General features: G+C 40.4%; 1 protein-coding gene across 2 annotated transcripts; it reads right to left on the bottom strand.

Annotated features, from left to right (window-relative positions):
- Positions 1 to 586: 586 nt before the first annotated feature.
- On the bottom strand, positions 587 to 4,123 carry LOC110917250. Of its 2 annotated transcripts, none has more exons than XM_022161839.2 (2): positions 906 to 3,947; positions 587 to 825 (listed from the first exon to the last, which is right to left on the bottom strand). In XM_022161839.2, the coding sequence occupies exon 1, from the start codon at positions 3,188 to 3,190 to the stop codon at positions 932 to 934; it is 2,259 nt and encodes a 752-aa protein (XP_022017531.1). In that variant the 5' UTR covers positions 3,191 to 3,947; the 3' UTR covers positions 587 to 825; positions 906 to 931. The 2 variants fall into 2 exon arrangements, with proteins under 2 accessions (XP_022017531.1, XP_035836624.1); XM_035980731.1 differs by adding an exon at positions 3,959 to 4,123 and having other exon boundaries at positions 601 to 3,096.
- Positions 4,124 to 13,321: the final 9,198 nt, after the last annotated feature.

The following is a 13,321-nucleotide window of genomic DNA, read 5'->3' as shown; positions in this document are numbered from 1 at the left end:
ATGTTGGTATCATCGTCATCGGAAACCCAGGACCAATCGGAACGGATGGTATTGTGACCACATACACAATCGTTTTCAAACAACCCACAACAATCACAGTATTTCATGATGAATTGAACGAAAAACAGATTTGCAAAAGATAACTAACCGAATTGAACTTGAATGATAACTAGAACTTGAATATGATAACTTGTAAACACACGTTTGATTACAAACTAACTGACCGACAAACAAGGAGTTCCGCAGCCGGCTTTTATAGCGATGAATGGTCACGTCTTTCCAGTCACAACGTTTCATGAACAGGTGTGTTGTTCCAAGATAACCGCTCGGTAGTTACCTGTTGATGAGGACGTGACGATTCAAAAAAGCTCTGGCCCAAACCCTTGTTTTAACCGCTACCTAATGGACTGAATTTAAACATTCTGTTCGACCCATACATGTGGCCTACGGCCCAACATTAATAAACATAAACAATACTAAAGTTTTGACCCATAATAACTAGACTAAACAAATAAACATAACCGGGCCGAGAGGCCCATTACTTGTACTCGAATGAACTTGGTTAACATATCGTTCTTCAAACAAATCCATATGAAAATATTTGAATCATTTCTCAAACCATACCAAATATCAAATACATTCAACAAGCAACATATATCTTACAAGTAAACTAGGAAAAGGTACGAGTTATTACAAAATAACTTGTTACAAAGTTTAGAAACTAAAGGTAGCTTCACACACTGGTTCACACGCTGGTTCGCCAAACTATTAGTTCAATCTTGATCCCATCGGATTTGCTTTGAGGAGCAAAGGTAGATTCACACACTGGTTCATAAACAAATGGTTAATACAATTTTATATGTATAATAGGAAATCAATATTAGTGGGAAATCTAAGTGAACTACTTCATTAATGGAAGAACAGAAGTGATTCAAGGTTCACTTGAATAAGCACGCCATTTGTCAATAAACGCCAAGTCTTCTGGATTCATACTTAAATAAGCATGCCATTTGTCTTGAAGGGGGCCTTGAAGGGTGTTGACTATGTGCTTAGTCTCACCTAGCAGTTTGGTTGCAACTTGGACACTTGCTTCCCTTTTCTCTATCACACTAGTGTGGCATTTCTTTGCAATGACATGGGGTAGGTTGGTGAGACATGCCGCCATTATGTCAGCGATCCTTGAGGATAATTCATCAAATAGCTTCTTGTGGCTTTCCGTGTCATCAATGATTGTTTCAGTGATACGAAACATTGAGTAGGCACAAATAGATATGTGTTCAGAATAACCATCCGGGCCTTCAATATCCGTACTCCCCACCCCTTCATTGATCATGTTTTTAGCTTTTTCAAAGAACAACTGAACATTTTGTGGTGTTGTATCCACTTGGTAAGCAGTTTTATTCACTTGACAAACAATATCTTTCAACTTGATTCCTAACCATTTGTGGCGAAAATCAACCTCTTCCCACAAGACTTTAGAAGCCTTTTGAATACTTTTATAGTGATCATCAGTAGCATTGAGGGTTTCTTCTACAAGTGTGACGTATTGAAGCCCTTCCCTCACGCTTTTCAACAAGCTTTTAACTTTCACCTTGTCGATGTTAGGAAGAGTAACGGCAATGGTTGTTAGGGTTACCACCGGTAAGCTCCAGCAATCTCGATATTCTACTTTGGACAACGAACGCTGAACATGAGGACCGTCCCTGTGGAATATCTTAACTCCTTGAAAACCTTCTGTGGAATTTTCTAAAATTAGCGTCATGAGACTTTTGGGTTGCTTCTTTTCACTCTTTTGGATCAGTCGGTTAAAAGTTTTCAAAAGACCTTCCAATGTTCTGTCAGCTAGCTCGTTTTCATCTTCAAGTTGCAAAACATATTTGCGTTGTTCCAAGTTCTGAGTCTTTTTTTCCCGTGAACGAAAAATGGCCTGTAATGACCACTTCAAAAAACGCAAACTATACAGGACACATATCATCAAGCAAAAGGGGATCAACGCTATTATCTTGCATAGTACCACAACACCCTCCTGAATTTTTATAGAAAACATGAGAATTAGGCCTTTTAGATACTTGATGATCACCTTGAGTTCACGTTTGCAGCTATGAAATGGGAATGGAATGATACCATATTTCCAGTCATATAGCTTATGGGTCCAGTATTTCTCTACTTTAAAGACCTTAATATGATTCCGAATGCTTTGGATGGACACCTTGAAGCTTAAGGTTGCAAAACATCTAGAAAGTGGTGCAATTGTACCAAGTACAATTCCGACAAATTGTACAATGAGAATCAGTAAGGTTGACCACTTATAAGCTGAACCATAGTCCATTTCTAACAATGAAGAAATAGACCAAGATACAGTAAAAGCGTGTAAGATGGTGGTTAAAGCACATATTACCCCAGAAGCAGTGGTTGTCGCTGAGCAAGCCATGATGAATTGAGGGCTGCCACTTCCTGCCATGATCCAATAGTTGCTCACAAGTTGCTGTAGCTTCTCAACTGTTAATAATTTTCTAGTTGATTGTGAGTTGCCTTCCTGGGGCTCGCCGGTGTTGCGTGTAGGTCGTGATGTACCTTGAGAGGCGATCATGATGGGAAGATCGCTCTGCCCAGGATCTTGGCATCCCTCCCGAACATCTTTTGAAGCTGTTTCATGTACTTTTTGGTATTTCAATTCTATAATCCGTTTGGATTTTAGAATTGCTAAAGATGAACATACATGTATTATTAACAAAAAGAGTAAGAAAGTCACATAAATTGTGGCTATAGTGGAACTGGAAATTTTTGCTAAAACCCGTAAATCATAACCTCTTGGAAGTAAAACAGAGCTGATCCGGGAGACATCGGACCCTCCTGTATTTCCGCCCTCGACAACACCCGTTTGTATTTGAATGCAGACATTGACAACCAAGGTGATTACCAAAACACCCAAAGCTGTAATGTTTGTCAAAAGCTCATTGTTGTCCATGGTTGCTAAGCAAGGAAATAAGTTGGCCATCATGGTGCACATAAAGGCCATGCTTCCGAGCTTTGCCACTTGGTCCACAACACCAGGCATAGAACCACTTAGATCCACCGGTAACTTCATTGCAACAGCTATCACAGAGAGAAAAGCAGCATTAATAGTAAAGTATTTACAGGGAAACCATAGCTTTCTGCTTCTTAAACCATGTAATAAATCAGCAAACATCAGAATGATGCAACACTGATGCCAAAGCGATGTACATCCCAATCCATAACATTGGTTTGCTGTAATGTTTTTCCCGATTTGATTCCATTTCTGAACTGTAAAAAAGCCTTAGCTTATCAAATAGCTTATTCATTAGAGCTGGAGTAATATCACAACTATCTAAGAGTTGATCCATAATATTATTAAACTCTTCTGTTGCCATTACTATGTGGTTTGAAAGAGAGAAATTGAAGTTTGGTCAAGGAATTCAAGATGGTGTAAGTAATCAACAGTTTAGGATTGGATTCATTTTGAGAAAGACTTGACTATTAGTTGGTGTTTTTCAAACCATATAATAAATAGACAGCGAAGTATGATTGCCATAATCTATTCATGGATACTAGTTAGAGGTGCACAACAAAACCGGATCCAGATGTAGAAACCGGTTTGGGTTAAACCGGTTCAAAAACCGAACCGATCCACCAGTTTGAAGTCTTTTGTGAGAACATGTCAGTTGAAACTGGTTAAAGTCAAACCGAACTGGTTCGAAAACTGATTACTAAATAGATGGACAAGATTACTTTCTATCCTTCCTACCCAAATAAACTTCCAATTATATCCTAATCCTAAGTATTAAATTAAGTTTGAATAAGTTGGTCAAAGTGATCGGTTGTAGTTGAAGTCTCACGATTCTTTCAGGAAGAAGATGATGTAATTAATCCACAGCTTAGGTTAGGACTAATTAAAATCATATAGACAGAATAAACAAACAGACAAATAAAGATTTACCGACGGTAACTCATCAGTGGAAAACATGAATCACGCTCTTATCTGCATGCATATAATATTGCAGCCACTACCCAGCAAAACTGTTAACTTTACTTTCGTCTTTTACAGCATTCCGATATCACATCCGATCAAATTGGGCCACCTATGAAACATTATTTGCGATTACTGAAGCTTTGTGGAAAACACTTTTGAAAAGCATCTACATAAAATATTTGATGAGTGGGTAGTGGCTGCAATAATTGATGAGTGGAATTCATTTGATATTAATGAAATATTTGTTACATTGTCTAGAATTTTTACAACAACGACAAAGTGTTATTGTACACATGCTATACATGAATAGCAACCACTATAAACCATATATTGAATAGTACGCGTTTAACTGTGGGTAGATACACATTTTTTGGTGTAGTGATGAAGAGTTGACGTAGAGGCTAACATTGACGCAGAACGAAAGCCAGAAAACAAAAGGATACATTCTAACAAATATAGAGATACTGTAGGTCCCTTTCACGGAGGATGACGAACCTAAACCTTGTTATACAAACCTACTAGCGAGTGCGGAATCCAAGCTAGTAAGCAAACCGGGATGAAGCAAGTAGAGAAACAAACACACAAGAGTTCACCGATTAACACCACTGTATTAATACGTATGAAGGATCCAGTTACAAGCACAATGTTTACAAATCTAACTTGCAAACTCTCACTATGTGTGTGTGTGTTTCGGACAGAATGCTCTCAAGCTCTTGTCTGTGTGTATCTCTATAAAACACAACACACTGCATGGGTATTTATACCCAGTCCATGATGTCTGGTCCGAAGGATCCGATAGATGGTCCGAAGGATCATCTTTCGGATATAATGCTTTCGAAAGATCAGCAAGGACCTCGAAGGATTGTCTTTCGAGGTCCATTAATCGAAGCATATCTTTCGAGGTGATCGAAGGATCTGCATTATCCTTCGATCACTCATCCTTCGAGTCAGACAAACAACAAACATATTCTAACTGTTGGCCAAGTCACTCCGGAGGATGGTTGACTTGGTCAACTTACAGACTACCAAGGACATCGTTTACATACAGACCGAATACAGACAAAGTACAGACACAAGTGCACCAACAAACTCCCCCTTGGCTGTAGCTTTGTCTTTATCTTCCATAGTTGTAGACACGTCTCGAACTTCGACGGTCTTTGGTCTTCGAGTTCTCAAAACTCTGATGTCCTTTCAAGTCTTCAAAGTCGGAGGATCTTCAAAGTCTTCACGTCTGGAAAGCAAAAAGTGTATCAACAAACTCCCCGTATCATGTAGAAAGTGTGTTGACAAACTCCCCCTTAACATAAGCTCCCCCTTGAGTTATGCTCGTGAAAAGACTTTATCTTTATGAAGTGAGATCCTTGTGGTGTTGATGATGGTCAGCGGCAACTCGATCATCTTCATCTTTTGAGCGCCTTCTCTTCGTGTCTTCATTCCAAGGCTTTGTCATCGACCATGTTCTCCTAGCCTTTAGAATCTGCACATGCAAGAAATCTGAACCAGAAGAAGATCTCCATCTTGTTCTTTGATGAAGAGAGTACAATCGATAAGACCTCTTCGAAACCATTCTCCAGCAGATATGTAGATAAGGTTGCATACCAAGCTCGTGGCGCTTGATGAAGACCATAGAGAGCTTTATTGAGCAACCAAACCCGATCGGGATGGACAGGATCTTCAAAACCTGGAGGCTGTTCGACATATACCTCTTCTTCAACCACACCATGTAGAAATGCACTTTTGACGTCCATCTGGTAAACCTTGAATCCTTTGAATGAGGCATAAGCCAGAAAGATCCGAATAGCTTCCAGACGTGCAACAGGTGCATAGACTTCGTTATAGTCGATCCCTTCTATCTGACGAAAACCTTGAACGACTAAACGAGCTTTGTTCCGAATAACCACTCCACGGTCATCTTTCTTGCATTTGAAGACCCATCGAGTGCCAATCTTCTTGTAGTTCTCAGGTTTTTCAACAAGCTTCCAAACACCCAGCTTGTGAAATTGCTGTAATTCTTCCTGCATGGCTTCAACCCAAGCACTATCTTTTAATGCTTCTTTCCACGACTTTGGTTCTTCTTGTGACACGTAACACGCAAAGGACCAGTCATTTTGTTGACCAGATTCTCTTATAGCTGAATACAAACCAGCATTCCGGTTGTTTCTCAGCTGATTACGCGTCTGCACACCGCGATGGACATCTCCTATTATGTTCTGCTGGGGATGGGTATCGTGAATCCTCATTTCAGGATTATCTGGCACACGAGCATTGATACCCAAGTTGGTAAGATTAAGATCAACAACCAACTCCACACCAGGAATGTGGGTAGAGGTGGATGCATTCCCTTCAGCAGTATCTATATTCTGCGTATGAGGTGTATCACCAGAGGCACCTTGAACAGGAGCAGCTGGAGCTGAAGATCCTTCGGCTGCATCATGATATTCATCATCTTCAGAAGAGTCATTATAATCAGCAGCATCTTCATAAACTTCATTTTGAACCATATTGTTGACTGACGAGGAAGCTTGAGGGTCAACAACAATAGGTCTAACCAAAGGCGAGACAGCAGCGTTGTCACTTTCCAACAACATCCTAGCCACTGCTGATTCTTCGTCAAAAGTTGGCAGATTGAAGGAGTCAAATAGCCCATCATAATCGAACATCCACGGATCACCCGGAGCCCTAACAGGACTCGTGTACCTTTGAACTCTAACTTCACTCCATAGCTCAATCTTTTTGGTAGCTAGATTCCAAACACGAAAATTCGGAGTAGCATATCCAAGGAAGAAACCCTCGATAGCTCTTGCACCAAACTTTCCATCCGGCTCAATCATAGTACATGGAGCACCAAACGGTTCAAGGTAAGAAAGATCCGGTTTCCTTTTCTGAAGGAGTTCGAAGCAAGTCTTGCCATGTCTCTTTACTGTAAGAACTCTGTTCAACGTGTAGCATGCAGCCGATACAGCCTCCCCCCAGAATTGAATAGGGAGTTCCGACTCTACTAACATTGTTCTTGCAGTTTCTATAATCGTCCGATTCTTCCTCTCAGCGACACCATTTTGTTGTGGAGTATAACGAGAACTGTACTCATGAAGAATGCCTTTAGAAGTACAAAACTCATCCATAACTTGATTCTTGAATTCGGTTCCATTGTCGCTTCGGATCCTCTTCACTTTCAGCGAATAGAGATTCTCCAACATTGTAAGAAGATCCTTGAGGATGCCAGGAGTTTGACTCTTGTGTGCCATAAAGGATACCCAAGAAAATCTAGAGTAGTCATCAGTAACTACTAAACAATAGGCATCACCAAACGTTGTCTTGTGCTTCATAGGTCCAAAAAGGTCCATGTGAAGACGTTCGAGAGGCATGCTGACAGTGTTGATTTTCTTCAAAGGGTGAGACTTCTTAGTTTGCTTCCCCTTTTGGCACGAGACACAGATATCTTGTAGATGAAAACTTCTTACAGGCACACCATTCACAAGATTATTTTTCACCAAATGGTTCATTTTTCTCAAGTGAATGTGTCCCATTCTTCTGTGCCAAGATATAGACTCCTTTTCCGTGGCTTTTGAGACAAAGCAAGTGACTTGTGCAGATGTTGTAATCGCTTGGCTCATGTCGAGAATATAAAGATCATTAACTCTCGGAGCCGATAAGAGAATCCATTCTTGTGGAATTTTGAATCCAGGTTTCAGCACATAGCAGCCGGCATCATCAAAATGCACGGTGAATTTCTTATCGCAGATTTGCGACACACTGAGAAGATTGTGATCAATTTGTTTCACATAATTGATCTTATCGAAGCACACGATGCCGTTGGAGATACTTCCCTCTCCAGTGATAAATCCGCCTTTGTCACCCGCAAAAGCAACATACCCTCCTCTAATATTTCTCACGTCGTATAGGAGCCGTAAGTCGCCAGTCATGTGCCTGGATGCTCCACTATCAACAATCCAATGACTATTAATAGTTCCTCCTAGAACATCCTGCACATGTCATAAAATCATCAGTTGAGAATGGGGACCCAAGCCTTAGTGGTCTTGGGTCGTCCCTTAGCATCACGAAACGTGAGCTCGATCTCTTGATGGTTTTCAAGAACAACTGCTCCCCCTGAATTGTCACCCGACTTAGGTAACCAAGTTCGTCTTTGCCTACCAGTTTTTGAAGATTCTGGTTTTACAGGTTGTGACACACTTGGTTCCTTTTGCACTGTTTTAACTTCAGATTTTAAAGCTTTTTCAACAGTTTTCATGTTCTTACGTCGTTGTTTAGTTTCTTGTTCTTTTACAGTTCGTTTATCATGTTTAGGTGAAACTGACCGACGTTGAGGGTGAACTGTTTCAGGTGGAGTTTTCTCAACAAATTTCTTCTTTGGAGCATTTGGGCAGTTTCTGATAATGTGCCCAATTTCTTCACATTTGAAACAAGTTCTCCTTTCAACAGACTTAGGAGAACTTGATCGACTAGCAGATGTTGAACCTGTAGAACCTGAGGTACTTGCTCTTTCATCACATCCGTTTGTGTGTTGGGTGTAATTGTTATCACTGTTACGTTTCAAAATCTTGACTTGTTGTACAAAATCAGTGTTTGATGTGTTTTCAAAAGTCTCAATTTTATCTGTACCTTTTGATGCTACAAATTTAACATCTTTCCCTTTCTTCGTGTAACGAGCTCCTTTTGTTTCAACCTTAGCCTTTGGCTTTGGAGCTCGTTGTTGTTGTTTACCCTTAGAAGCAGTCGGTTGTTGAGTGGTTGGAGATTTTTGATTACCAAACTGTTTTCTAATCTCAGCCTTAGGAATTGGATCACATTGTGTTACCACAATTCCCGGAAGTGTTTTTCCCAAAAATTTGTTTGTATTGTCTTCAAAGACTTTGTCAATCAAAGATTTATTTACATTTTTAATTGGAAAAACATGATCTGAGTAGATTTTATTATCTCCAACCAAAGTGTACAACACATTACTGCTTTTAACAGTAGGCACACCTGTCTTATCAACTTTGACAGGATCAATCACTTGCCTCTTGACAGATGGAACCTCAGGAGTATCAGGATCACAAAGGATGTGATTCTCTCGTGGAATATCTACTCCTTTCATCTTGCTAAGTGATTTATCCTGATCTCTTACAGCACTTCTGATTCATCATCCGATGTCTCATAGTCCTCGATAATTGGAGGACTTTGCTTCATGGATGATGAAGTTTCTTGTTCCTTAGAGGCTGTGTTTGAAGAATTGTCCGGTTTGAACCCAAGGCCAGTAGCAAACTCCTCAACATCAAGAGGCACACTGGGTTCATACCGAGGCATTTCCTCCTCATCAGGCATCTTGGTATAGTTGTTCATCAAGGGGGGCGGACATTTATTATACCCTATGCCTTTCTGATTTCCCTTTAGTTGTTGAACATCGATGATGTGATCAAGCACAAATTTGGAGTTAGAATAACTATCCAATTTCTGTTTGATCGCATCATGTTCGCATTGGGCAATGGCTAATTGCTTTTTAGTTTCTTCCACAATGTTAATATATTCATTTATACTCACTTGCTTATGGTAAACTACTTTGTTAACCCCGGACACATCTTTCTTTAATGTTTCAATTACAGATTTAAATTATTTTTCATTCCGAGTTAAAGCCATGTTTGCCTCTTTGCATTTCGACAGTTCAACAACCAAATTCTGGTTATGACTATGAAGCTTTTCTGATTCAAGCTTCATCTCAACACATGATTTACAAATACTAGGAGCAGGAGGTTCAGAATTTACCTGACTAGAAGAGGCCGAACCGTTTGCCATAAAGGCAGTTTGAAAAGAAAAAGCTCCATCTTCAGAGAATAGCTTTTCCATTTCCTTTGATGTAGCAGCAGCCTTCCTAATCAGAATTGATTTCTGACATTTAAGCTCATCAGCTTCATTCAGTATATCCTGAATATCATCATCTCCTTCTTCCTTCACATCAGGCTCTGAGTGATTATCCCCAGAAACAGAGCCTTCTTCATCCGAACTTCCAGAATAACCAGAACTGTCATCGCTTCCAGAAGACTCTTCTTTATAAACATGCTCGATGACCTTAGCATACAAAGCTGTTCCACTTCCCTGATCACCTTCACCAAACTGCACTGACCAGTCACAGCCTTCATCAGCTTGAACAGCCAAAGCCCGATTGTGATTTGTAGTTCCAGGCTGTCCCTGATTGTTATTCACTGCCACCATCCTCCGTTCACGGTTTTCTTGTTGGGCATTCACATTCGTCTGGTTTCTGAAAGGGTTGTGATTGCCGTGTTTTGTTGGTAGAGTGCACTCACGTTTGAAGTGCCCTTTATTTCCACAGTTGAAGCATGTAACGGCATTGATATCAAACCCATACTTCGTATCTTTCTTTCCTTCTAACGAAGTTCTACCAGTACGAGCCATGAAGTCTTTGGCCCTTCTAACCGCACTTGCAAAAGCCCACTTAATATCCATCAACTCCATTTCTTCCTTGTCGATCTGTTGGTAGTCTTCATTGGTCATATTGATGTTTCCAAGCTGACCTGCTACCAAACCACAGTAAGCACTGACCATGGTGTTGATAATTTCCATATGTTCCTTAGCAACTTCAATGCTAAGATGTGAAAGATTTGAGTTCTCGACTCGGATTGTGTTAGGATTTTGAGGTTGAGGATTGCTTGTATAATGAGCTTGTTGTGGTTGTTGTTGAGGTTGTGGTTGTGGCTGTGTTGGGACAGGGATGTAAGACCTCGGATCAAATTGAGGTTGAGGTTGTGGTGGAGCAGCTGTTGACTGAGGAAATGGAAAGGAACTTGTGTTGGAGACAAATGCAGTCTGCAGTTTGGGTTGCTGGGCTGCAGCTGCTCTAGCTAGAGCATCGAAACCCGGAAGATACATTTCTGTATTTTGAGGGGCGGGAGCTCTCTTGGCTTTCCTGATTTCTTCATCATTTTTGTGTTCCAGCTTTTGGATGAACTCGTAGATGTTAACTTGATCTAGAGTTCCAGTATGCTTCAACAGTTCAATGAAAGAGCTCCACTTTGGAGGTAAGGCGTCAGCGAACCTACTCACCATGTCTTGTTGAGTAGAGACAACTCCATAAGCACACATTTCACTAATCAAATGATAGAAACGTGTGGTCATATCATTTAGAGTCTCGTTTTCCAAAAACTGAAAAGATTCAAACTCTTTCTTCAACAAATCATGCCGAGACTTTCTAGCAGCTGCATTGCCTTCTCCTCTAGCTACTAAACAATCCCACAATGCTTTCGTAGTCTTGCAGTATGAGAACTGATGGTAGATGTCTTTGTTGAGTGCTTGAGTAAGTGTGGCAAAGGCCTTTTTCTCCAATTCATAAGCCTTCTTGTCTTTTTCAAGCATATTGGCATAGCCCTCAGAAGTGGACGCAGCAGTCTCTAGATTTTCATTGAATGCATTGATGAAACACGTCCAAAGATCGGTGCTTTGCCCTTGGACATACGTGTGAAAACGGTTTTTCCATGATGGAAACTCATTCATATGATTTAGCTTTGGTGGACGATTGTTGCTTCCCGTTTCGCTTTCACTGATCAAAAGGTTTTGAATACTTTGACTTTGATTGGATACCAAAGCCCATTGACTTGGACTGATTGATGGAGAAGGTAACATACTCTTTGCCCAATCTGCAGCAGTGACTAACTCTTGATTGGATCGTGAGTCCAAACTCCAATCCCATGGACTTGTACAGCTCATTTTGATCAAATATTAATTGAGAATCTACACAAGCACAAACTGTTAAGTGTACACAGACACAAATCGAAAGATACAAGACTTGTTCGAAGGATTAACACTTGTTCGAACGATCAACAAGGTTCGAAAGATCCCTGTTGAGTTTCGAACAATGATTTCGAAGGATTGACTTCGAAAGATTGACCACACGAAGGATCCTTATCTTTCGAAAGATGATTTCGAAAGATTCTCCTTATATTTCGAACACAGAACTCGAAAGATTCACCAATACGAAGGATCCTTATCTTTCGTAGAGAAACAGTAGCTCGAAAGATGTATCCTACGACAAGATTCCTTGGCTCGAAAGATAGAACACAGGCTTTGAAGGATATTCGAAGGATGGGTATCTGTCGAGCCTCCTTGATTCGAAAGATTATCTTTCGATGTCGAAGGATGTCTTTCGATTGCTCTGACACAACGACCAAGGGTTGACAGGTAGGTGAAAAAGGTGATGGGTTGGTGAAGTACTTTCGGCAGAAAGGATATGGTCTGCCAACAACTTTTCACCAACTTTTTGGACTTTCAAAAAGTTTACCCAATTAAGCAACCCTTATCCTAAACCAGTCACTGGAGATATGACCGGAAAATTTGCCGGAAAACACAAAGTTTCTTAAAAACCAATTTTAAGTTACCCAACCCAACCTTGAACACTCCCGAAGGTTTAGAAGCCGTTTATCAGTTTAGAGATGCAAGAAAAACCACCAAAACGGGTGCTAAACCTAGTGTCCAAAAACACCAAGAACTCGAACAACCCGGTTTTAAACAAGGTAAAGAGCCAAGGCTCTGATACCACTTGTAGGTCCCTTTCACGGAGGATGACGAACCTAAACCTTGTTATACAAACCTACTAGCGAGTGCGGAATCCAAGCTAGTAAGCAAACCGGGATGAAGCAAGTAGAGAAACAAACACACAAGAGTTCACCGATTAACACCACTGTATTAATACGTATGAAGGATCCAGTTACAAGCACAATGTTTACAAATCTAACTTGCAAACTCTCACTATGTGTGTGTGTGTTTCGGACAGAATGCTCTCAAGCTCTTGTCTGTGTGTATCTCTATAAAACACAACACACTGCATGGGTATTTATACCCAGTCCATGATGTCTGGTCCGAAGGATCCGATAGATGGTCCGAAGGATCATCTTTCGGATATAATGCTTTCGAAAGATCAGCAAGGACCTCGAAGGATTGTCTTTCGAGGTCCATCAATCGAAGCATATCTTTCGAGGTGATCGAAGGATCTGCATTATCCTTCGATCACTCATCCTTCGAGTCAGACAAACAACAAACATATTCTAACTGTTGGCCAAGTCACTCCGGAGGATGGTTGACTTGGTCAACTTACAGACTACCAAGGACATCGTTTACATACAGACCGAATACAGACAAAGTACAGACACAAGTGCACCAACAGATACGAGAGAAAAAGCCTCTATTATATGTCGTCTAATAATCCACTCAATAATTTCGGTCAATGTACATGTTCACTTAAAAAAATAATGTAAACGAATTGCTACTTTTGACCAAAATAACCAACACTCTAGTCTTAAGTCTTAAATTAAAAGAATAATAAAA

The sequence above is a fragment of the Helianthus annuus genome, chromosome 12 (genome assembly GCF_002127325.2).
Source record: "Helianthus annuus cultivar XRQ/B chromosome 12, HanXRQr2.0-SUNRISE, whole genome shotgun sequence".
NCBI lineage: Eukaryota > Viridiplantae > Streptophyta > Magnoliopsida > Asterales > Asteraceae > Helianthus > Helianthus annuus.
The sequence above is the reverse complement of the archived record's forward strand: the minus strand, read 5'-3'. Positions and strand labels throughout refer to the sequence as shown.

What these genes read in the sequence shown, in the direction of transcription:
- LOC110917250 (XM_022161839.2), bottom strand. Translation starts at nt 3,190, where the DNA reads ATGTTTGCTGATTTATTACATGGTTTAAGAAGCAGAAAGCTATGGTTT.